This window comes from Mesoplodon densirostris, chromosome 6 (assembly GCF_025265405.1).
Source record: "Mesoplodon densirostris isolate mMesDen1 chromosome 6, mMesDen1 primary haplotype, whole genome shotgun sequence".
Lineage (NCBI taxonomy): Eukaryota > Metazoa > Chordata > Mammalia > Artiodactyla > Ziphiidae > Mesoplodon > Mesoplodon densirostris.
In genome coordinates, this window is record NC_082666.1 from 7,134,044 (window position 1) to 7,159,025 (window position 24,982).

General features: G+C 53.5%; 1 protein-coding gene across 6 annotated transcripts; it reads left to right on the plus strand.

The window, feature by feature from the left end:
* The first annotated feature begins 2,919 nt into the window (after positions 1-2,919).
* On the plus strand, positions 2,920-24,421 carry SH3GLB2 (SH3 domain containing GRB2 like, endophilin B2). 6 transcript variants are annotated; one of them, XM_060102159.1, is made up of 12 exons: positions 2,923-3,138; positions 7,390-7,531; positions 8,359-8,487; positions 17,235-17,368; positions 17,644-17,736; positions 19,837-19,899; positions 21,025-21,174; positions 21,582-21,605; positions 22,130-22,219; positions 22,551-22,651; positions 23,057-23,297; positions 23,574-23,654. In XM_060102159.1, exons 1-12 carry the CDS (start codon positions 3,076-3,078, stop codon positions 23,604-23,606), a joined length of 1,263 nt encoding a protein of 420 aa, XP_059958142.1. In that variant the 5' UTR covers positions 2,923-3,075; the 3' UTR covers positions 23,607-23,654. The 6 variants fall into 6 exon arrangements, with proteins under 6 accessions (XP_059958146.1, XP_059958145.1, XP_059958142.1 ...); XM_060102158.1 differs by having other exon boundaries at positions 2,924-3,138; positions 23,633-24,421; XM_060102163.1 differs by lacking the exon at positions 22,551-22,651 and having other exon boundaries at positions 2,920-3,138.
* The last annotated feature ends 561 nt before the right edge of the window (positions 24,422-24,982 follow it).

A 24,982-nucleotide genomic window follows, 5' to 3' on the forward strand; every position in this document is an offset into this window, starting at 1 on the left:
ATTCGGTTCACTGTGCCTTGCACTAAACACTGGGTTTGGAATCAGGCCGACCTGAGTTGGAATCAAGTTCTGCCACATCAGCTTTCTGGGGTTTACTCGGTTTACCCCTCTGTAAAATGGGAATAGAATTCTTGCCTTGCCTGAGTAACAGGGCTTTGGTGCTGATCATAAGAAAACAGTGTGGCAGCTCTTTCATAACCAAAGAACTGGACACATCTAAGTTTTTTTAATGTAATTATCAGTAAGGTCACATTCTTTCATTCATCAACAACTAATATTTCTGTGTGCCAGCCCTTTGGCTGGATTGGGAGCGCAGTGGTGGACAAGATACATATAATTAAGATACTTAATTACAATCTTATGTGATATTGCTCTAATGGTGGAAACTCAGGAATATGGGGATTCCCAGGGACACCTGCGCTCCCATGGGGAGGTGAGAGACTCCCGAAAGAAAGTGACGTCCAAACAGAAACCTAAGGATGACTAAGAGTTAGCTGGGCAGAGAGAAGAGGAAGAAGTGTTCAGGAACAGCATGGGCTGTGTGATCCAGAGGCAAGAGCGAACTTGGCATGTTGTTTGTTTGTTTGGGTTTTTTTGGTCATACCCCGCATCATGAGAGATCTTGATTCCCTGACCAGGGATCGAACCTGTGCCCCCTGCAGTGGAAGCACAGAGTCTTAACCACTGGACCACCAGCGAAGTCCCCAAACCTGGCATCTTTGACTCAAGGTGGCAGAGAGAGGGGAGAGTGGTAGCTGATGAGCCAAGGAAGTGGCAGCCAGAGCAAAGGAGAGCAGGCTCCACCACTGAACTGCCTGTGTCTGGGGCCAAATCCACTGCTTCCTCCCCTGTGTCCTTGGGCAAATCACTTAACTTCTCTAAACCTTAGCTTCCTAAAATGAGGAGAATGATGGTTTCTGAGCTTTTATGAGGACCTTAAGTGATTATTCACTTAAAAGTGCTCAATGCTGGGCCTGGCATGGTCTTAGGACATTTTGGCCATTGCTATTAGAAAAAGTGCAATAGCCAAGCAGAAAGCTAGATAAATAGATGCAACATACGGACTGGGACAGCTACAAGATCAGGAGTAACTAGCACCTACTGTCTCACTCTCTCTCTCTCTGTCTCTCTCTCTCTTTCCTTTACCCTGTTGTTTTTCTTCCCAGGATCTGACCTGTTATATATCTGTTTATCCAAGAGGGGAAGAGCCTTGTTTTGTTCACTGCTGCATCCATGGCACCTAGAACAGCCCCTGGCACATAGTTGGTGCCGATAAGGTCTTTCTCCTTGACCAAACCAGAGTCAGGCTCCTGTGAGCCAGCCCTCTGCGTGACTAGGTGCAACCTTGAGCTTCCATCTTGTAGAGTCCAGTTTTAACAAGAATTCTGCAGGGTCAGTTTAGTAAAATCCCCAACCCTGGGTATCTGATCACCCTCCACATTTGATCAAATTCTTCATCCTCCATCCTCAATATCTTAACCCCCTAGCCTGCCTTCAGCAAGAATCTCACTAGCCTTGATGTTTCCACTTAGTCATTTTCCATCCACTGACATCCCCACTCTGCTCATTGTGTATAAATCTCCACTTGTCCTTGTTGTATTTGGAGTTGAGACCAATCTCTCTCCCCTACTGCAAACCCCCCACCCTGCACTAGGCTCTCTTGAATAAAGTCTTCCTTACAGTCTTTAACAAGTATCATGAATATTTTTTTCTTTAACCTTGCTCAGTGTGGTTATTGAATGAATGAACATGTAATACATTGATTTATGGCTGTTGAAAGATGATATGATTGTATGCTGGCTAAATAAATGATATAGTCAGCTACAGACAGACACTGGTAAGTCTGATCAATACAAATAGAAATACATAGTGAACACATAGAAACACACAAAGAAACACACAGAGATGATGAACAGCAGGTGTGTGAGCGACACGAAAGTTGATGATGGCTCCATGTAGATGATAATGCAGATCAGTAGTTCTGAACCTGTGGTGCACATTTAAGTCACCTGGAAGCTTTTCAAGACTCCACCTGCCGGGCTCCACCTGAACTGAGAGAACCAGGGCTGGGAGTGGGCCCAGGGATTTTTCATAAACCTCCAGATGACTAGAAGCTCACTCTGGACAGACAGGCTGGGGTAGAAGATGGGGAACTGGTATAAGTGCAGGGAGATCATCGAAGCCAGGAATCCAGGGGACAGAGCCAGAGAGGAAAGGGTACCAGTTCAGGAACAGCGCTCTCCACTGGGTAAGAAGATGAAGTCTAGAGGTAGAGAGCGGGGAGCAGTGGAAACAGGTAATAAGCCCCTTCCAAGCCCCATGGGAGGGGGGGGAATGTATGTGCAGGCCATCCTTTTGCCTGTTTGGGGCTGTGAGAAGCTGGTTCAAGGTCAGCACATGTCCAGGCCTGGAGGGTAGCATGTTCCTCCACCTGGGCTGAACGGAAGCCCCTCTTTCTCTTCTCCTTCCTTCCCCTTAACTCCTCCACACACCCTCCCCCAGCTTTGGAGAACCAGAGGGTTTCCGGGGGCCAAATAGCCATTCCCCAGCGGTGGAGGACCAGTCCCCAGCTGGCCTATCCCCTGGCTCAATTGTCCTTACTGTCACCAAGGTCGGGGCAGAAGAGGAGGGGGGCTAGAGAGGTCAAGGTGGTGGTGATGGTCGGCCCAGAAAGATCCAGGTCAAAAGACGCCGAGAAATAGGGAGCCAGAGGGCCCAGCAGGCCAGGAGGATGCGAATCGACAAAGGGAAGAGGCACAAATGGGCGGGGGCCACAGGACAAGGAAGCGAGAGGCCGGCCCGGCGGCGGCCGCAGGGGGCAGCCGCGAGCAGCCTCAAGCAGGGCCCCCTCCGCCCCGCCCCGCCCCGCCCCGCCCCCCGGAGGCTCCTCCCCCGCGGCCGGTACCCCTCCCTGCGCGCTTGGGCAAGCTCGACGGAGGCGGTTGCGGTTAGGCCAGGCGGGCGCGCTGAGGGCCAGGGCAACGGCAGCAGGTGGGCGCGGTGCGGGCTGGCGGCGGCGGGCCGGGGGCTGCCGGGCGGCGCTCGGGCCGGACGTGGCCGGCCGTGCGGAGCGCCATGGACTTCAACATGAAGAAGCTGGCGTCGGACGCGGGCATCTTCTTCACCCGGGCCGTGCAGGTGAGGCCGTGCACCCTGGGCCCCGCGCGGCCGGCGGGCACCCCTGCAGCAGAGCCCGGGGCCGCGGGAGAAGGCCCTCGCGGCCGCTGCTCCTTCCCCGCTGCGGAGTCGACCTAGCCGCACCCCCCCCCCGCTCCTCCTCCTTCTGCGGTGCCCAGTAGAGAGAAAGAGCCCGGGGCGGCCGGCCACACTGGCCGCACCCTCAGCGTGGCCCAGGCCTGGGGAGTAAGCCGGGCCTGCCTCGGCCCTGCTGCCGCGGGGGAGGTGTCAGCCTCCACCATTTCGACCCGCCGGCCGGGTAGTCCCGCTGTCCTGGCTCCCGTCCCGCCCCCGTGGGGGGCTCCGCTGAGGAGGGCAGAGGGCCCCAGGCGGTTCCTGTCTCCTTGCCCTTGCCCAGCAGTGACTCTGACTCCCGGCAGGCGTTTGGAGGCCTGAGTTCCAGGCCTTAGGACTCGTGCACCCGCCCTGACCCCTTCTCTGAGCCTCAGTCTCCGCACCTGTGCAATGGACTGGTGGTACTGATTCTCTCAGGTCCCTTTTACACGCTTGGATAGTCAGTCCGGAAGCCAGGAGGGCTGGGGTTATTTCCTTTCTGCTCCGTGGGAGGCCTGTTTCTCTTATTTCCCCAGGCCCCGGGGGCTGGCTGGGTGCCCTCCTTGGGAAGCTGTACAGTGGGTGATGCTGGGATTAGAACAAGTCCTATCCATTTGGGGACAAGGGAAAAAACAGAAGCAGCTGAGTGTAATGGTGAAGACCGGGAGTCAGCTGTGGGTGTGAATGCCCCCTCTTGTGACTTTGAAGACGGGGGCTTCACCTCTCTGGGCCACAGTTTTTCAGTCTGAAAAATGGCCTTAGCAGTCCCTCTCTCCCAGCATGGATGTGAGTGTCCCAGGCACTCCACGGGAACATGCGCACTAAAGGCAAGTCATTCTCCGTGTAACGTGGTTAGTATTGCAGCTGTGCAGCATGTGACATTAGGCAAGTCTCGCAGCCTCCGTGTTCCCTTCCGTCAACCAGGGGTCGCACCAGTCTGCCTCCCAGGGTCGCTGCAGCCTTGGGGCTTGGCCCGTCACAGCGCTCTGGGAACAGATTCTGTTGTTTGTCCTTGCCCTGGTTGTTGGTTCTCTGGAGGAACCCAGCCCCAGACAGTCTCTTGGAAGCCCACATGCCCATGTTTACTAGAAAGTACAGTGTCCCGTTGAGGATTTGTGCCCCAGAGAGGGTTTGCTGCTCCGTGTTCCAAGCCCTGCCGGGGACCCCAGCCCTAGTGGGGATGCTAGCAGCCTGGAGTTCATTGGCCAGCCCCTGTCCATCCAGAAGGGAGGGAATTCTCCCCAGTGTTGGTATGGCAACCACTTTATCTCCCACATCTGGGAAGAACCTGATCTGCCAGTTTCCTGCTACTCTGGGGCCCTAACACCTGACCTGGCCAGGCCTGCAGAGCCTGGGGTATGGGGAAGCGTGGTCCCTGTGGCCTCTTTTCTCCTGGGTGGGTGGCAGGCCCACTGGTTCGCCCATACTGGAGTGGGAGCCAGCGCCCAGGCCCCCGCCTCCAGAGTGGAGGAGGGAGCTGGGAGCTTTATAAATAGAGGCTTTCTCTGGCCCTGCACGCCCACCCCTGCTGCTGCCATCTTGCAGGGAGCAGCCTCTGAAGCCTGGGCCCTTCCTCTTGGCAGGGATGGGGCAGGGTGGCAGCCAGAAGAGAGAAGGGCTTGAAATGTTACCTGGGCAGGAGAGCACACTCAGGGGACCCTCCTGAGGCCAGTCTGCCCTGGGGTAGGAGTCAGCCAGGAGGGACGGGGGGTGGTTTATTATTAATGTGTGGGCAGCTCCTCTGCGTAGGTACCACCTACCTACGCACGACCTGCTGGGTAAGCGCTCAGCCCCTCCATGTGTCGAGGACACTTTTAGGAGCCTCACCTCATCCCCATCCGGTAGGGAACTGGACCTTGGCCCTGGGATAAGAATCCGGAGGCCAGATCCCTTTTGCATGGGAGATTCTAGGATGGCTTCTCAGTCCCCGAACTGTGCCTTGACGGTCAGGAGGGGTTTGCCGAGTTGGTCCAGGTGATGGGAACAGCCCAGCTAAGGGCACCCAGACAGGAAAACCTAAGGCATGTTTGGGTAGGATGCCAGTGGGGGTGGGGGTGGGCAGTGGAAGAGCTAGTATTAATGCTGTTGGTAGTAACTGCAGTATTACTAATAGCGGTGGTAGGAGTAATGATAATAAAAGCCAGGGAGGCTGTAGCATCGTTCTCATCCGAGCCAGGCAGGCAGCGGTGAACGTGGGAGGGATGCCCCAGATGTTGGGAAGGCCCGGTAGGACTTTGAACCTGGGTGCGTGTGTGGTGTGAGGGACGGGTGGCCAGGTGGCCCGGCGGGGAGCGCTGCCATTAACCTGGGTAAGAAGGGGAGACGCTGAGGTGCACACTGAGGGTGACACAATCACCTGAATCAGACTGGCTGGTGCCATCAGGGTAAGGATGTCCCTAGGTGGCTCCTGAGAGCCAAGGAGGGACCTGAGGGAGACCTTTTATTAATGACGATGATGACGCCAGCTGACGTTTATCAGGCCTATACTGTGTGCTGACCCCAAAACTAAGCACCTTCCAAATATTCTGCGAGATAGGTCCTGTTATCCCCGTCCTCCGGGGGGAAACTGAGGACCCGAGAGGTGACTTTGCCTCTGACCCTCGATTTTCTCATCTGAAAAATGGGGTAATGCTAACCCCTGAAGGGTCTGGGTGAGGCGAGGCCTGTTCAGGGCCTGGCTCCGGGAGGCCCCAGCTTGGCGAACGTGAGGAAGAAGAGGAGTCGGGAGACCGGGAGGAGGCCAGGAGCGGCTGGTTCCCAGGTGAGGAGCCGCAGGCTCTAACCCTGGCCCACCCAGCTCTGCAGAGGGAAACCCAAGCCCCCATGCATAATTGATGGCTGCCGAGCTGGAGCAGCCCCGGCAGGGCAGCCTGGCCACTGGTGGTGCCTCCTGCCCCTTGCAGCTGGGCCTGTCCTTGGCCTCTGGATGACTCACCGCTGCCTAGTCATCTGGGAAGGGCCTCCAGACCCCCAGCCTATGTGACTCCAGCACAGCCTGCCTCTTGCTCAGTCTCAGCGGCATCTCCTGTGAAATGGGAAACTTGGCCGGCCTGAGGGTAGTGTCTCCTGTTGTCAGGGCTGATCTTACTCCTGCAGGTCTTCACACCTTTGCTGTTTGCCTGTGACCTCCCCTTGGCTGGACAGGGCCTTTGAGATCAGAGAGGCCAGGACTTGGGCCGGTTTCTGGCTTTTCTTAGGTGGCCCCCATGGTTTCTGCCAGCTCTGAAGGGGGACCCTTGTGACATCCTGGTCCTTTCCTGGCCATGGGGCGGGGCTGCCGAGCTTTCTGGGCCCTGGGCGTGCCCAGCAGTTGGCTCTGATGAGCTGGCGCTGTTCCCCACCTACCACTCCAGGCAACCGGAGGCCAGCCATGTGGCCATCCTCCCCCCCGCATTCCCCTTCCTTCCCAGCCATCTCTCTGCGCATCAGCTCTTAACAGCATCAGCACTTACACTGAACACTGACTGCCTGCCAGATCCTAGCCTTCATGTCTTATCCACATCTTTTTTATTTCATTCTTACAACCTATGAGGGAGATGCTATTACTTATTATTACCATTTTCAGCTTAGGAAACGGATGCTCAGAGAGGCAAAGCCACTTGCCCAAGGTCACACAGCTCATCAGACTGAGACTTGAATCAAGTCCCTCTGATTCTGGAACCTGGGTTCCTCTGACTTCCTCCCTTGGTATCCCCTTCCCGTGGCTCCCAGCTGCCCCTGGAACATCCTGATAACCCCAGACCTTGCTCTGTGCCCCTTTTGTTCCCTGAGCACTTGTTACCAAGTGCTTTCCTTCAGAGTCAGGCTGGGAGGACCCTTAGTGATAGGCTCCCAAGGGTTCCTTACACCCTAAGTTGTATGTCTGATTTTGTACAGATGTGCTTTTTTGGGGAGAGGGAGTCTGTATCTTTCATTGGATTTCCAAAAGGAGCCATGATCCCCAAACTCTGGTCCAACCACCTCATTTCACAGAGGAACAATCTGAGGCCCAGGGCAAGGTTGCACCTTGATCAAGGTTACAGAGCAGGTCAGGGGCAGGGCAAGTTTCTTGACCTTGGGGCCTGAGTTCCAGCCAGGTGGGAGGGGTAGATGGGTGGGGCAGGGGTGCTCCTCCGGTCCCCCTTTCTGAGCCCTCCACCCTGGGTGCTCCCCCCACAGTTCACAGAGGAGAAATTCGGCCAGGCCGAGAAGACCGAGCTTGATGCCCAGTTTGAGAACCTTCTGGCCCGGGCAGACAGCACCAAGAACTGGACGGAGAAAATCCTGAGGCAGACAGAGGTGTTGCTGCAACCCAACCCCAGTGAGTGGACACGGGCCGGCCCCGGGCTCGGGGCGGGAAGCTGCGGGCAGGAGCCCCAGCTGCTGAGACTATGCAGGTGGGCCTGGGCGGCAGGTGGGATTTGGGTTAGACTCTTGGGGCTTAAGGCTGCTGTTTTGGGGGCGTCCCACTTAAAGAAAACAGCAGACTCAGTGTTGGGCTCCAGGATGTGCTCTCTGGGACAGTGGAAATGCTAAGTGTCGCCCAGAGGAGTTGAAGAAATGCCTAGAAACTAAAACACAGTTGGGAGAAGAGGCAGGAGAAGCGGGAGCCAGGTCACTGGAGGGAAGGCAGCAAGGCTCAGGGATGAACGAGGACTTGCCGAGAGTCACACGCAGCGTGGTGCAGGCAAACGCAGCTGCAGGAGAACCTGTGGGAGGAGAGGGCTGGCCTGGGGTCGTGAGACTCGTCTGCTGTTAGCTGAGTGAGTATGCTGAGGGCTTTCTGGGGCCAGGCCAGGGCATTGCTCACGTGTGTGTTATGGCCTGTAAATCCATACTGTAAGGAGGGAGAAGTTGGGGGGCGGGAAGGAGTGGCAGTTGCCTTCAGGCCCGTCACCCGCAGCTGTGTGACCTCGGGCAGGCATTTCACGTGTCTGAGCCGTGGCTTCTTCCTCTCTAGAGTGAGGGCTTCGTGGGGTCAAGTGCCAGTCTCACACAGTTGAGAATCAGCAAGAGAGTATTCTGGAAGTCACCAGGCTGGACGCCCCTGTGGGCAGGCCCTGGTCTGGACCTGTTTCTGTCACCAGGGCTTTCATCCTTGGGCTCCTCCCGAAGAGCTCTGTGGCTTTGGCTGCTGTTTCCCTGCAGGTGCCCGAGTGGAGGAGTTCCTGTACGAGAAGCTGGACAGGAAGGTGCCCTCGAGGGTCACCAACGGGGAACTGCTGGCTCAGTACATGGCAGAGGCGGCCAGTGAGCTGGGGCCCACCACACCCTACGGTGAGCCAGTCCCCACAGCCAGGGTCGGGGGTCACGGTCTCTGGCGCGAATCTTCTTCCCTCCCTTCTCTCCTTCCTTTCTCTGTTTTTTAATTTGCACACATGATACCTGGATTCATTCTGCTTGTAAACACCTCAATCAGTGGAGATGAAAATAGAGTAAAAAATAGAAGCCTCCCGGGACTTCCCTGGTGGTCCAGTGGTTAAGACTCTGCGCTCCCAGTGCAGGGGGCACGGGTTTGATCCCCGGTCGGGGAACTAAGATCCTGCATGCCGCACAGTGCAGCCAAAAAAACAAACAAAAAAAATAGAAACCTCCCTTACCCAGTTTTGGTTTGTGTGCATTTTTTAATGGGATCATATTAGGTGTACTGTTCTGCAACCTGATTTTTAAACTTGGCGTTGCACTACAGATAACCTGTTTACAGCACTTAGAGAGTCACCTCAGTCTTTATTTTTTAAGTTTTATCTAGGTACAATTTATACACTATAAAGTACACCTGTTTTAAGTGCATCATTTGATGATTTTTAGTGAATTTACAGAATTGAACAAACATCCCCCAATCCAATTTATGTATTTTTAAAATTTTTATTTAATTCATTTTTTAATTGAAGTATAGTTGATTTACAATATCGTGTTAGTTTCAAGTGTACAGCACAGTGATTCAGTTACACACACACACACACAACATATATATATATTTTCAAATTCTTTTCACTTTTAGGTTATTACAAAATATTGAGTGTAGTTCCTAGTGCTATACAGTGGGTCTTGTTGGTTATCTGTTTTATATACAGTACTGTGTATATGTTAATCCCAACCTCCTAATTTATCCCACCCCCCCTTTCCCTTTTGGTAACCATAAGTTTGTTTTCTGTGTCTCTGAGTCTGTTTCTGTCTTGTACATTAGTTCATTTGCATCATTTTTTAAGATTCCACATATATGTGGTATCATATGATATTTGTGTTTCTCTCTCTGGCTTAACTTCACTTAGTATGATAATCTCTAGTTGTGTCCATGTTGCTGTAAATGGCATTATTTCATTCTTTTTTTATGGCCAAGTAATATTCCATTGTATTTATATACCACATCTTCTTTATCCATTCACCTGTTGATTGACATTTAGGTTGCTTCAATGTCTTGGCTATTGTGAATAGTGCTGCAATGAACATTGGGGTGCATATAGCTTTTCCAATTATGGTTTTCTCTGGATATATGCCCAGGAGTGGGATTGCAGGATCATATGGTAACTCTATTTTTACTTGTTAAAGGAACCTCCATACTGTTCTCCATTGTGGCTGCACCAATTTACATTCCCACCAACCGTGTAGGAGGTTTTCCCTTTTCTGCACACCCTCTCCAGCATTTATTATATGTAGACTTTTTGATGATGGTCATTCTGACTGGTGTGAGGAGATACCTCACTGTAGTTTTGATTTGCATTTCTGTAAAAATTAGCGATGTTGAGCATCTTTTCACGTGCCTTTTGGACATCTATATGTCTTCTTTGGAGAAGTGTCTGTTTAGATCTTCTGCCCATTTTTTGATTGGGTTGCTTGTTTTTTTGATATTGAGCTGTATGAGCTGTTTGTATATTTTGGAGATTAATCCCTTGTCAATTGCATCATTTGCAAATATTTTCTCCCATCTTGTAGGTTGTCTTTTCGTTTTGTTTCCTTTGGTTTGGTTTCCTTTGCTATGCAAAAGCTTTTAAGTTTAATTCCCATTTGTTTATTTTTGTTGTTGTTTCCATTACTCTAAGAGACGGATCCAAAAAGATACTGCTGCAATTTATGTCAAAGAGTGTCCTGCCTATGTTTTCCTCTAGGAGTTTTTTGTTTGTTTGTTATATTTATTTTTGGCTGCGTTGGGTCTTCGTTGTTGTGCGCAGGCTTTCTCCAGTTGTGGTGAGGGGGGGCCACTCTTCCTTCCGGTGCACAGGCTTGTCATTGCAGTGGCTTCTCTTGTGGAGCATGGGCTCTAGGCATGCAGGCTTCAGTCGTTGTGGCTCTCAGGCTCAGTAGTTGTGGCTCACAGGCTCTAGAGCACAGGCTCAGTAGTTGTGGTGCGCGGGCTTAGTTGCTCCGTGGCATGTGGGATCTTCCCAGACCAGGGCTCAAACCCGTGTCCCCTGCATTGGCAGGAGGATTCTTAACCACTGTGCCACCAGGGAAGTCCCTTATTGCCATTTTGTTAATTGTTTTGGATTTGTTTTTGTAGGTCTTTTTTCTTCCTTTCCTCTTTTCTTTCCTCTTTTCTTGTGATTTGATGACTATTTATTTCTTAAGGGTTTAGGATAGATGGATTAAACGTTTTTTTAAATATTTATTTATTTATTTGGTTGCGTCGGGTCTTAGTTGCGGCACGAAGGATCTTTCAGTGTGGCACGCGGGCCCTTCGTTGCGGCATGTGGGCTTCTCTCTAGTTGTGGCGTGCGGGCTCCTGGGCACGTGGGCTCTGTAGTTGTGGCGTGCGGGCTCCAGAGTGCATGGGCTGTGTAGTTTGCAGCACACAGGCTCTCTCATTGAGGTGCGTGAGCTCAGTAGTTGTGGCGTGCGGGCTTAGTTGCCCCATGGCATGTGAGATCTTAGTTCCCTGACCAGGGATTGAGCCTGTGTCCCCTGCATTGGAAGGTGGATTCTTTACCACTGGACCACTGGGGAAGTCACTGAGGACTATCTTTAGTGTTGCGTTTGGAATCCTTTTTCTTTTTCATGTGTGTATCTGTTATAAATTTTTCATTTGCGGTTACCATGAGGTTTTGCTATAGCAGTCTGTATATCTACATGATTGTTTTAAGTTGCTGGTCTCTTAATTTCAAATGCATTTCAGATGTCCTGCACTTGTACTCTCCTTCTCTCACAATTACTGGTTTTGATATCCCATTTGTGTGTGGATGATTTCCTACCTTTACTGTATGTTCACCTTTACTGGTGAGCTTTCCTATTTCGTAATTTTCTTGTTTCTAGTTGTGGCCTTTTCTTTTTCACTTAGGGAAGTTCCTTTAGCATTTATTGTAAAGCTGGTTTGGTGGTGCTGAATTCTTTTAACTTTTGCTTGTCTGTAAAGCTTTTGATTTCTTCATCAAATCTGAACGAGAGCCTTACTGGGTAGAGTATTCTTTTTTGTAGGTTTTTCCCTTTCATCACTTTAAATATATCGTGCCACTCCTTTCTGGCTTGTAGAGTTTCTGCTGAAAAATCAGCTGATAGTCTTACGGGGATTCCGTTGTATGTTATTTGTTGCTTTTCCCTTGTTGCTTTTAATATTTCTCTTTGTCTTTATTTTTGTCAGTTTGACTACTATGTGTCTTGGTGTGTTTCTCCTTGGGTTTATCCTGTATGGGACTTTCTGTGCTTCCTGGACTTGGGTGACTCCCCCAATCCAATTTAAAGAACATTTCCATCACCTGCCAAAAAGTAACTTGTGTCTACTTATAGTCAGTCCCACTCCCACCCCCAGACAACTAATGTGGCTTTGTTATTTTTCGTTGTTGTTTTTGTCGTTTTTTATAAATTTATTTATTTATTTGGCTGCATGCACGATCTTTCATTGTGGCACACAGGCTTCTCTCTACTTGCATGGCATACAGGCTCCAGAGCGCGTGGGCTCAGTAGTTGCAGCGTGTGAGCTCTCTAGTTGTGGCACGTGGGCTGTAGAGTGTGTGGGCTCAATGGTTGCAGCACATGGGCTTAGTTGCCCCGCGGCACGTGGGATCTTAGTTCCCCGACCAGGGATCGAACCCAAGTCCCCTGCATTGGAAGATGGATTCTTAACCACTGGACCACCAGGGAAATCCCAATGTGGTTATGTCTCTATAAATTTGCCTTTTCTGAGTATTTCATATAAATGGAATCAAGCGATATATTGGTTTTTGCACATGGCTTCTTTGTCTTTGAGGTTCATCCATGTTATGTGTTTTAGGATTTTATTCCTTCTTACTGTTGAAGAGTGTTCCACTCTATGGTCTGATCTCATTTTCTTTGTCCACTTAACCATTTGAGAGACATTTGGGTTGTTTTGCTTTAAACAGTTCCATATGAACTTTTGTGAGGATATATGTCTTCACTTCTACTGGGTGTATACCTAGGAGTGGAATTGCTGAGTCATATGGTAAATTTATGTTTAACATTTTTTTTTAATTTTATTTTATTTTTGGCTGTGCTGTGCAGCTTTCAGGATCTTAGTTCCGCAACCAGGGATTGAACCCTGGCCCTCGGCAGTGAAAGTGCAGAGTCCTAACCACTGGACCACCAGGGAATTCCCTGTGTTTAACCTTCTAAGAAATTGCCAAACTGTTTTCCAAAGTGGCTGTGTGATTTTACATCCCACCAGCAGGGTGGTGTATAATTTCCTGATATTTATGGATTTTCCAAGTTTCCTTCTGTTGTTGATTTCTAATTTAATGTCGCTGTGGTCAGAAAACATACTTTACATGATTTTAATCCTTTTAAATGTATAAAGACTTGTTTATGGCCTATAGTGTATGCTCTCTACTGGAGGATGTTTCATGTTCACTTAGAAATTGTACTTTATGTTGTAGGGTAGTGTTGTCAGGCCATCTTGGTTGATAGTGTTGTTTATCTTCTGTATCCTTGTTGATTTTGTCTTATTGTCCCATCCTTTATTGAGAGTAATGAAGTCTCCAGTTATTTCTGTTGACCTGTCTATTTCTGTCTTTATTCTGTCAGTGGTTGCTTCATGTATTTTGGAGCTGTGTTGTTAGGTCTGTATGTTTATAATTGTATATCTCCCTGTTGAATTGACCCTTCTATCATTGTAAAATACTACTCGTTGTCTCTAGTTAACATTTTTTGGTCTTAAAGTCTGCTTATCTGATAGTAGTACGACCACTCCTGTTCTCTTATGGTCACTCCTATTCTCATATTGTTATATGCAAACAGGGGCATGTATCTTTTTCTGTCCTTTTATTTTCACCATACTTATGTCTTTAAATCTAAGGTATGTCTCTTATAGAGAGCATATATTTGAATCTTTTTTTAAGAAATCCAATCTGACAGTCTTTGCCTTTTGATTGGAGTGTTTAATCCATTTACATTTAATGTAATTGTTGATGTGGTCAGATTGCCATTTCGTTATTGTCTCCCTGTATCTCAGGTGTTTTTTGTCTGATCCTCTGTTACTGCCTTCTTCTGAGTTATATAGATATTTTCTAGTGTAATATTCTAATTTCTTTGTTGCTTTTTTTTTTTTACTTTAAAAATCTTTCTTAGTGGGTTTTTATTTTTAATATTTATTTATATTTATTTCGGCTGTGCCAGGTCTTAGTTGCAGCATTCAGGATCTTCATTGCGGCATGTAGGATCTTTAGTTGCGGTATGTGGGTTTCTTAGTTGCGACATGCATGTGGGATCTAGATCCCCGACCAAGGATCAAACCCATATCCCCTGCATTGGGAGTGTGGAGGTCTTACCCACTGGACCACCAGGGAAGTCCCTCTTAGTGGTTTTACAGTTTAAATTACAATATGCATTTTAACTTAACACAATCTACTTTGGAGTAGTACTAACTGAATTCCAGTAAAAGGTAGAAACTTTGCTCCAGTATACCTCCCTTCTCGCCCTCTTCCTTTGTGCTCTTGTTGTCATACATATTATATCTCAACAACACAGTTTTATAATTATCGTTTTCTGTCGTTGTCTTTTAAATCAGTTAAGAACAGTTGATCTTGTCTTTTCTATGTGCCTATATAATCACCTTTACTGGTGCTCTGTATGTCCTTATGTAGATTCAGGTTACCATCTAGTGTCATTTCACTGTAACCTGAAGTATTTCTTCTATGGCAGGTCTGCCAGCAATGAATTCTTTTAGCCTTTGTTTATCTGGGCATGTCTTTATTTTGTGTTCACTTTTGGAAGACAGTTTTGCTGTATATAAAATTCTTGGATGAGAGTTTTTTCCTTTCATCACTTTGAATATATCCTCTCACTATCTGGCCTCCCTTGTTTCTGATAAGAAGCCAGTTCAAACCTGCTGTTGAACCCTTCTAGTGATTTTTTCGTATCAGTTGTTATACTTTTCAACTCTAGAATTTTCATTTCTTTTTTATAATTTTAATCTCTTTTTTTTTTTTTTTTTTTTTTTTTTTTGCGGTACACGGGCCTCTCACTGTTGTGGCCTCTCCTGTTGCGGAGCACAGGCTCCGGACGCACAGGCCCAGCAGCCATGGCTCACGGGCCCAGCCGCTCCGCGGCATGTGGGATCTTCCCGGGCCGGGGCACGAACCCGTGTCCCCTGCCTCGGCAGGCGGACTCTCAACCACTACGCCACCAGGGAAGCCCTATAATTTTAATCTCTTTATTGACATTCCTTATTTGAGAAGTCATTGTCATCATACTTTCCTTAAATCTTTAAACATCGCTTCTATTAGGTTTTTTATTTTTTAATTATAGTTGATTTATAATATGTGTTTCTGGTGTACAGCATAGTGATTCAGTATTTTTGCAGATTATATTCCATTATAGGTTATTACAAGATAATGGCTATAACTCCCTGTGCTATACAGTATATCCTTTTTTTTTTTTTAATTTATTTTTGGCTGTGTTGGGTCTTCATTGCTGTGCATGGGCTTTCTCTAGTTGCAGCAAGTGGGTGCTGCCCTTCATTGTGGTGTGTGGGCTTCTCATTGCAGTGGCATCTCTTTGTTGCAGAGCACGGGTTCTAGGCACGCGGGCTTCAGTAGTTGTGGCATGCAGGCTCAGTAGTTGTGACTCACAGGCTCTAGAGCACAGGCTCAGTAGCTGTAGCGCACGGGCTTAGTTGTTCCATGGCATGTGGGATCTTCCCAGACCAGGGTTCGAACCTGTGTCTCCTGCATTGGCAGGTGGATTCTTTTTTTTTTTTTTAAATAAATTTATTCGTTTATTTATTTTTGGCTGTGTTGGGTCTTCATTGCTGCACATGGGCTTTCCCTAGTTGTGGAGAGAGGGGCTACTCTTTATTGCAGTGCACCGGCTTCTTATCGAGGTTGCTTCTCTTGTTGCAGAGCACGGGTTCTAGGCACGCGGGCTTCAGTAGTTGTGGCATGTGGGCTCAGTAGTTGTGGCTCGCGGGCTCTAGAGTGCAGGCTCAGTAGTTGTGGCACATGGGCCTAGTTGCTTCACAGCATGTGGGATCTTTCCAGACCAGGCATTGAACCTGTGTCCCCTGAATTGTCAGGAGGATTCTTAAGCACTGTGCCACCAGGGAAGTCCCTATATCCTTGTTGCTTATCTGTTACATATATAGTACTTTAATCCCATAACCCTAATTTGTCCCTCCCCACTGTCAGGGGTTTTGTTTTGTTTTTGTTTTTTTACTTATTTGTAATAGCTGCTTAGAAGTCTTTGTCTGCTAGGTCTAATATCTGGGCCTCCTTGGAGATAGTGTCTGTTGATTGCTTTTCTTTCCCTGTGTACTGTCCGTACTTTCCTATTTCTTTGCATGTCTTATAATTTTTGTTGAGTTATTACTGCTGTTTGTTTGTTTGTTTCTTTAGAGACTTGCCTGAGCTAATTGTTTAGAGTCTGTGTTCTCTGCAGTATGCAGCTACTGATGTCTCTATTTGTTTTTCTTTTTAAATTATCCTTTTTATTTTTAAGCCTAGCTTCCTAGGGGTTTCTTCCAGGTCAGCATATGTTAGTGGTCAGCCAATGATTAATCAGAGTTTGTGCTTAAACATCTTGCACCATGAAGGCTTTACTGATGAATTTATGAGTGGGCTGGGGAACACACTCAAAGTTCAAGCAGTTTACATGTCTGCCCAGCTTTTAGTTTGTGAATGTGCAAAGCATCCCACTAGCCAAGAATGAGCTGATAGCTGGGGTTCTCTCCCATCTCTCCCAAGTGTGCTATACACATGCATAGCCTTCCAGACCACCAGAGATATCTGGATTTTATCAAGGCCCACTATGACTATCTCATTTCCCAGATCTCCTGTTAAATTTCCGGCAGGTCTGTTGCTTGTTCCAACCAGTATTCCAGCTTCATGTTAGCTGTGATGTTCCTGATTATTTGCCACTGAGATCACTATTGTTTGTGACCCTGTCCCATGGGTTTCTTTGTGTTCCAGCCCAGATCAAGTCAGCCCCCTCAGGGCTTGCCCCACCCTGCTAGAGCTACAGCACCACAGAGCTTGAGGAGATGGGAGTATCCCCAGGCCAAAAAGCCACAGGCTCCATTGTTTTTACCAAGGTCCAAAAGTTCTGGAATAAATGCTTCTCAATTTGTTATTTGCCTTAGGTTAATTTCCAGAGCCCAGAAATCATTGTTTTTGAGAACTGTGTCCAGTTGTGGTTTTTTTTAAAAGGATATTCTTTTTTTTTTTTTTTTGGTCGGGGGTGCTGCACTGCACAGCATACAGGATCTAGTTCCCAGACCAGGGATTGAAGCTGGGCCCCCTGCAGTTGAAGCGTGGAGTCTTAACCATTGGATCACCAGGGATGTGCCTGTGTCCAGTTTTATTATTGCTTTTCGGGGAGAGGATTTGCTGAGCTCCTTCCTCTGTCATTCTGAAAGTCCCCCCCACCACACGTCTTTTTAATGGCTGTGTAGCGTTCCGTTCTTCGGGCATCCCACTATTTATTTGTCGATAGGCATATGGATATGTAGCTTTTCCACATCTTCCCAGGCCAGCCATTCTGCTCTTGCCTCTCAGAACATCTCTCTCTGAGCTCTCCCCTACTTCCTGGGGGTCAGAGTGGCCTGAGCCCGACCCTTTTCCTCACCCCTCCACTTTGTTTCTCAGGGAAGACACTGATCAAGGTGGCAGAAGCAGAAAAGCACCTGGGAGCCGCAGAGAGGGATTTTATCCACACGGCCTCCATCAACTTCCTTACACCCCTGCGCACCTTCCTGGAAGGGGACTGGAAGACGATTTCGGTGAGGGGCCTGGGGCCACGTGCTTCCTGGTAACAGTGGCAGCCCTCTCCTCATAGCTGCTGAGCCCAGGCTCTCCTACCATGCTGGGACCCGGCACTCCTGGGACCTCCCCAGACATGGCTTTTGTGGACTGAGTGGCCTGGAGAGGATGACTCCCCCCATCCAGGCCTCAGTTTTCCCGTCTTGACCAGATGGTCCTGGCGGCTGGTCCTGCCAGGGCCAGGGGTCTCCCAGGGCTGCCCAGGTCTCACTGTTTCCTGTTCCCACCCCCTCAGAAGGAGAGGCGGCTCCTCCATAACCGGCGTCTGGACCTGGATGCCTGCAAAGCACGGCTGAAGAAGGCCAAGGCCGCAGAAGCCAAAGCCACGGTAGGTGTCCTGCTGGCCTCCTGCCCCCACCCCGGCCCTGGTTGGAGCCAAGGAGGGGGTGAAGGGACCTGGTGTTTGGCATGACTTCTCTCCCCTGTCCCTGCCTGGAGAGGCCTGGCTGGGGGCTGCTGCTCTGGGCTGACCACTTCAGGTCACGCCTCTCTGCCCCACCTGCAACGGACCCCTGGCGGCCCAGAGCCCTGGGACCCAGGGCAGACGTTGATGGGGTGGGCGGACCAGCAGTGCCCCGACCTGGGCTCAGGGCAGCCCACAGCCTCCCCAGACAGACAGCCAGTTGGCTTCTTGCATGCCCCCGCCCTGCCCTCCCTGGGTGCTCGGCTGTGTTCCCGGCTCTGCCCAGACGTGGCTCCCCCTACTAACTCCCCCACCTGCTGCTCCAGCGCTGGTCGCAGGGTGCCCTGTGCTCAGGCTCCCCTGTGGTGGTGCAGAGGGCCCCGAAGCTGGACCGCCCGCCTGCCCAGGGGCGTGTCTGAGGGGCCCTCTGGGAGCCCCACGGCACTGGGTAGGGCCTGGGCTGTCTTCGCTCCCCCTTCATTCTCGGCTCACGGAGGCCTGTTCAGCCAGGCCGATGGGACACAGTGTGGGACACTTTGACCAGGGCTAGGCCAGGGTTAGGAGAGCTGGGCCTGAGGGTGGCCAGGCTGCTTGGGGTGCAGGGCCACCGAAAGGCCCTGGGGAGGGAATCCCCAGGTCAGGTCCAGGGCACGCCGTGGAAACATCCGTCCCGGGCTCCCCGCTTCCCTGAGAGTTCCAGCCTCCAGCCCTCCTCGCGTTCCCCTCCCTCAGTGTGGCCACCTGGGGCCGCGGAGCCTGGGCAGTGCATCTGGCGAGAGCCGTGGGCAAGGTCCTGGCTCATCCAGTTGTGTGGGGTCCAAACTGGAGGCAGGGGCTCAGCCACTGGAGTCTTGCTGGCTTGGGCAGGATGATCTGTGTCTGTCTAAGTCACCTGGACAGGACAGCCTCCCCGCCACTCAGGGGTGGACCACCTCTCTGGAGTAACTTGGCCAGGACAAGCTCTTCCTACATCAGCCAGGCGGGGGAGCCCTTCCTTAGTTACTGGGACAGCACGACCTCCCCTCCAGTTGGTTGGCCCAGAGTCTTTGGCTTGGGCAGGACACCCCGTCCCGAGCTGGGCCCTGGCAGCCCAGATACAGCATCCCAGAGGACTCCAGCCCAGCAGTGCACCCTGTGCTTCCTGCCCCTCTCAACACACACAGACACACACACACACACACACACACGTGTCAGGACTCCTTCCAGAGGGCAGGGTTGTGTGTACCTCCCGCTGGGACCCCGGGGGCCTGCTCCTGCCTGCGCTGTGGACTCACTAACTCTTTGTTTTTGTTCCTTTCCGTTCTGCTTTGGGTAACTTGGCTCAGTGTGAGGGAGATGTGAGTATACCTGTCCCACGTGCTGTGCTGCTTCTGGTTTGCCCATCTCGGCCTCGGGCCCACAGTGCCGGGTCGGCCGGGGACGTCCTCGGGGCGTTTTGCAAGCAGCTGGTCTCCCCACCGGAGGCTCTACCATGCGTAGCCTCTGCTTCGGGGGGACGCCAGGCATTGGAGCCTGTGAGTCAGCTTTTTGCAAATGTTGAAAGCCTGTCACTGTGTCCATCCATGCATCCGTCTGTCCATCCTCGTTGTGGGGAGGGGCCTGGTCCTTGCTGCAGGAGCGAGAGACATGGTGTGCAGAGGTTCTGGACGGAGAGAGCTGGGCGGGGCGGGCTTTGTTGGGAGGACAGTGGGTCTAGCTGGGGCATCTGAGTGAGGCTGGGGCCCCGGGAGGAGGGGCCGTGGCCGCCGGGCCAGGGGCTGGACCCGTCTGTGGCTTGCCCCAGGTAAGGGCCCCGATGGCAGGCATGTCCACCCACTTAATCTTGGTCTGGACTCGCCTTGGCCCGCCTCCTCTGCAGGTGGTTGGCTTGGAGAGAAGCGGGGGGCTCCGTGTTGTATCTGTCTGTACCCTCCTGTCCGTGGGGTCGGGGGCTCCTGGCATCTCCCATGAGGGTCTAGGGCGGCCTCCCGGCCCGGCCCCGGCCCCGCGTGACCCCCTCCCCCCATGAACTCTGTTCCCCGCCAGACGGTGCCTGACTTTCAGGAGACTAGACCTCGTAATTACATTCTCTCGGCCAGCGCCTCCGCGGTAAGCGCCCCCGCCCCGCCCCGCCCCCCTCCCCTCCCACACTCGGGCCTGACGTGCAGCGAACTGGAGCCAGAGGGGCAGGTAGGGGCCGCGCCCCTGGTCAGGCAAGTCCTGTCCACCTACCTCTGCCCTGTGCCCTGTGCCTGTGTTGCCGGCCTTGCTTCTCCCTGCCCAGCGCCGAAGGTGAGCCTGGCCCACTGCGTGGCACAGCCCGGTGCACTTGGGGCGGCAGCGGCCCCCCCTCCAGGGCACCTGAGAGTCTGCCCAGCCCCGACCCCCACAGAGCAGGCACCGCCCCCTCCCACACTCACCATCCCGGAGCGCCCGGGCCGCATGGCCCGGAGGAGAGGGAGGAAGTCTGGCCTGGCCTGCCACGGGGTCATGGGGGACAGGGTCGGCGCTGTCCATCCAGCTGCCTCCGTAGCACATCTGTTAGGTGTCGTGGAAGTGCTTGAGGCTAACAGGGAGGGTGGAGGGCACAGCCGGGTCGTGGAAGGAGCCACCTGGGCCCGAGGCCCAGAGGTTGGAGAATAGAGCGTGTCCTGAGCTGGCCTGAAGCTGAGCGGGAGGGCGGGGCAGGGGCTGGGACTCTGGAGGTGGGATGGGCGGGGCTGGATCAGGAAGACGTTGAATGTCTTGGTGTCTTTCTTCCTACAGCTCTGTTGAGATCTGTGGTATTTACTGTTTAGTTTGGGAAATAGGCAGATCACACCTATCCCATCATGCCTGTCGAAACCACCGCTGTGTCTTTCTCTGCCTCTCTCTCTCTCTGTCCCTTCCACCCCCCCCACCCCCCACCCCCCCGACGGGTGACAACCTTCTGCAAAGACCCTCTGGCTCTTCTCCATCTGTCATAAGCATGTTGCCGTGTGCAGTCATTTGTCCTCGGGGGCGTGAACCACAGTGTAGTCCACCGGGCCCCTGTGGCTGGGTCTCCGACGTGTGTCCACGTGGAGGTTGCTTCCCGTGTTGTGATTTGCTAAACGGCACTGAGGTGGGACACCTCTGTCCAAGGGCTGGCCTTGTTTTGCTTTCCGCATTTCAGGTCACATCTTAGGGTAGCAGCGGGCAGGAGAAATGGGTCTCCTAAGCCGTGGTGGGGGGAGGGGGGTCTTTCTTCTTTAGACTCTGGATGACACTTCCCGCCCCCCTTCCTGGGCCGAGTGGAAAGAGGACTATCCAGGAGGGTGGAGACGGCCCTGTTTTTTCCTTGTGCCTTTGAACCCCAGTGTGACTCGGGCACGAGGCTGCCTTTCTCTGCCGAAGGACAGAAAGGTTCAGTGACTGGTCCAGGGTCACACAGTCCTGCCTCCCAGCCCACCAGCCTTAGCCAAGTGTCAGGGTGGGGTGCGGGACGCTCAGTCTCCCTTGAGACCCCAGTCAGAGCCTGGGGACTGGCACTATAGGAGAACCCCAAGTAGGACTCCCCAGCTGGCTGTCCCCCCTCCCCGCATGTGGCATGTGGGACTAGATGGACTATGATGTCGGAGCCCCCCCTTTCACACCAGGCCTCACCCCAGCCTCAGCTCCTCGTTGGGCTGTGGGGAGGGAGTTGGGGAGAGGTTGGGGTCTCAGGGAGCTGGGGCAGGGCCTGGGCTCTGGGGTTCAGCCGTCCTCCCCTCCCCTGCTGACCGGTGCCCCCCTCCCTCCCCCGCTGACCTGTCCTGTTGTGGTCTCCGCAGCTCTGGAATGATGAGGTGGACAAGGTAAGAGGGAAGAGGCTGCAGGGGGTGGGCAACGGGGGTCCAGGCTCACCTGCTGCCGTCGGGGGCAGGTCTGTTTCTAGTTCTGGGCTCTGCCCTCACTTGCTGGGGCCACGGTAGGGGTTGTCACTTCCTCTCTGCCCTGTTGCACACAGTGGGCCCTCCGGAGGCGACTGTTGGTTGGATTTGTCCCTGATGCGTGGTGGCGTCAGATGGGCAAATGAATGAGTATGAAAGGCCAAGGCAGGGTGCCTGAGGCTCTGTCTGCTTGTCCAGGAACTGGCCTCAGGAGGGGGTGGGGTCCAAGCGGGGCTGTCGCTCCTCCAGTGGTCAGGGCTTCAGGCTTGAAGTCAGGGGTGGGAAGTGCACTCCTGCCACCGATGTCTGCATCCCCGGGGGGAAGTGACAACTGCCACAGAAGGGAAGAGGAGGCCGCTCCTGGGCGGCTCCAGGGGCGCGGGAGAAGGCTGGTGGGAGGGAAGCTGGGGGCGGTTCTTGTTCTCACGCTCATGCCCCGCCCTTCCCAGGCTGAGCAGGAGCTCCGAGTGGCCCAGACAGAGTTTGACCGACAGGCAGAAGTGACCCGGCTCCTGCTGGAGGGAATCAGTAGCACTCACGTGAGTCCTGCCCCCGGTTCCTCCTTCTGCCGTCCACCGTCTTCTTGCCGCCCCTCGTGTCCCCGTGAAACTAGTCCATATTGAGGCAGAGAGTGAACCTGGATCTCGAAGGCAGGTGGGGAAGGGTGCACTTGAGCCCGCAGTCTGTAAGGATGGGATTTAGCCTCGGCAGAGCAGGTCCCAAAGGGTGGGTACCTCCCTCCAACCCCAGGGAGCAAGTGGCCTGGGCAGAAGACATCGGAATGCCGGGCCAGGGTCTGCAGAGGACGGGATGGGGAATGGGATGTTTTGGCCCCTTGCCTCCCGTCAGCCATGGGCGTCTTCCCCGCAGGTGAACCACCTTCGCTGCCTCCATGAGTTCGTTGAGTCTCAGACCACTTATTATGCCCAGTGCTACCGCCACATGCTGGACCTACAGAAACAGCTGGGCAGGTGCCCACCGGGGTCCCCTGGCTCCCAGCCCCGACCGCCCCAAGCTCGGAAAGCCCCGTGACACCCAGGGTGGGGTGGAGGGCTGCCGACTGTGGTGGGACATCACACCGCTCTCTGGGCCCGGGCACCCTATCACAATGACAGCGAGGTCAGGCTGGCCTTGGGGACCTCTGGCGCGGTTTCTAGAGACTGTGCGGGGTGCGGGGTGGCGGGGACGGCGGGAGCAGCTCACATTCCCCGTTTCCCTCTTCCCTTCATGCCGCCAGCTCCCAGGGAGCCATGTAAGTAGCGGGGTCTCCTCGCCTCCGCGGCCGTGGACCCAGCTGGCGTTTGGCAGGGCACACGGGACTCCCGGGGGTGTGTGGCTTCCGGCTGCTGAGGTGCGCCCCCCTCTCTCCTCTCCAGATTTCCAGGCACCTTCGTGGGCACCACAGAGCCCGCTTCCCCGCCCCTCAGCAGCACCTCGCCCACCACCGCCGCGGCCACTATGCCTGGGGGGCCCTCTGTGGCCGGCCTGGCTCCTCCGGGGGAGGCCGCTCTCCGCCTGGAGGAGGTGGCGCCTCCTGCCAGCGGGACCCGGAAGGCCCGGGTCCTCTACGACTACGAGGCGGCCGACAGCAGCGAGCTGGCCCTGCTAGCTGACGAGGTGGGCCTGGGGGCCACGAGGACGGGGGAGGGCCGGCTCGCGGGCGCCGGGAAACCGGAGCTGGGGGCATGGGGCCTGCAGACCCTGCACCGCGGGCTGCCAGCCTCCGAGTGGCCCTGCGGGTGGAGCTGGGGCCAGTCGGGTAGGCCGAGACGGCTCCAGCTCTGAGGAAGCAGCCTCTCTGATCTCTGTAGAGCAGCTGAGGAGGTGAGCGCCCGCCTCAGGAGGTGTCGCTTCCTATGTATCAGGGGAGACCGCAAGTCTGTCCCCTTTTAGGGCTGGAGCCAGTTCTGCCTGGCCGGGGCGTGACCCTCCCTCTCCGCCCTCCTCTTCAGCTCATCACTGTCTACAGCCTGCCTGGCATGGACCCTGACTGGCTCATTGGCGAGAGAGGCAACAAGAAGGGCAAGGTCCCTGTCACCTACTTGGAACTGCTTAGCTAAGCGGGCCCCCTCCCAGGCCCCTGCCCATTCTGGCCTGGGCAGGAGAGGATGGGTGCAGCCCTGCCACTTGTCTTGTCTGTTGGTGACCCAGCTGCTCAGGGTGGGGAAAGTAACCCCATCCCATCCCGCCCCCGGCCCTCCAGCTGCGAGGGGCCCCCCCGAGGCTGAATGATCCCGGCCCCTCCCCCAGCCCTGCTTCTGACCTGGTGCTGGAGATTCCCCCCCGCCGCCCCCGCCTGCATCCCTGAGCACCCCAGCCCTCCCAGCTACTGCTAAGGAGGGAGGGCCTGGCTGCAGCAGCTGCACTCAGCGCCTAGGCCCGTGGGGGTCAGTGCAGAAGGCCTGAGGAAGCCCTGGGGCGCACCCTGGGGGAGGGAGCTCCTGCCTTTTAGTTGCCAAAAGCAGCAAAGGGGGAAAGGCAGGCAGGTCTGTGGCAGGCCTGAGGACTGGATGTCGTCCCCTCTGGATGAGCTGGAGCAGAGGGGAGCCTGGCAGGAGAGGCAGGCCTGGGCCATGGAGCGGCATCTCCCCGGTGCTACCCTTCCCCTCCCGTACAGCTCAAGCCAAGTATGGTGGCTGCAGCCTGCACCTCTCCACACTCACTTTTTAAATGATCTTTTTACTCTGCCTGTCTGCTTGCTCTCTGGCCAGTGACAAATAATAAACCACCCTTCGTGCGCATGTTGCCTGGGCTCCGGTCGGGTCTCGGGCCTCACAGGTGGGAAAGGGAAGAGGAGACTTCACATCTGCACCACCCCTCCTTCTGGGGGGAGGGCGTGATGTACAGAGAGAGCAACGCCATGCTGGGGGCCCCTCCCAGAAGCACTAGGGCACAGGGAGGGAGAGCTCTTAGGGCAAAGCCAGCGTCTCCCTTCCTCCCACGCTGCCTGTGCTGCTCAGGAGGGAGTGCTGTTCTCCTACTGCAGCTGCGTAATTACGTTTTGTTTTGTTTTGTTTTTTGGGGGGGGGTTGTTTGGGCCACGCCGTGCAGCTTGCAGGATCTTAGTTCCCCAGCCAGGGGTTGAACCCAGGCCCCCTGCAGTGGAAGCGCAGGGTCCTAACCACTGGACCACCAGGGAAGTCCCATGAAGCTGCATAATAGATGTTTTATTCCTAAGAAAAACTTGCCTAAAATCGGGCAGACGAGTGGACTGTAAAATTTGCATGATAGTTTAAGCTTGAGTAATTGACAGCTGACAGTGCTTCCCAGGGGCCCAGCATTGAGCCAAGCACGTTCACGTG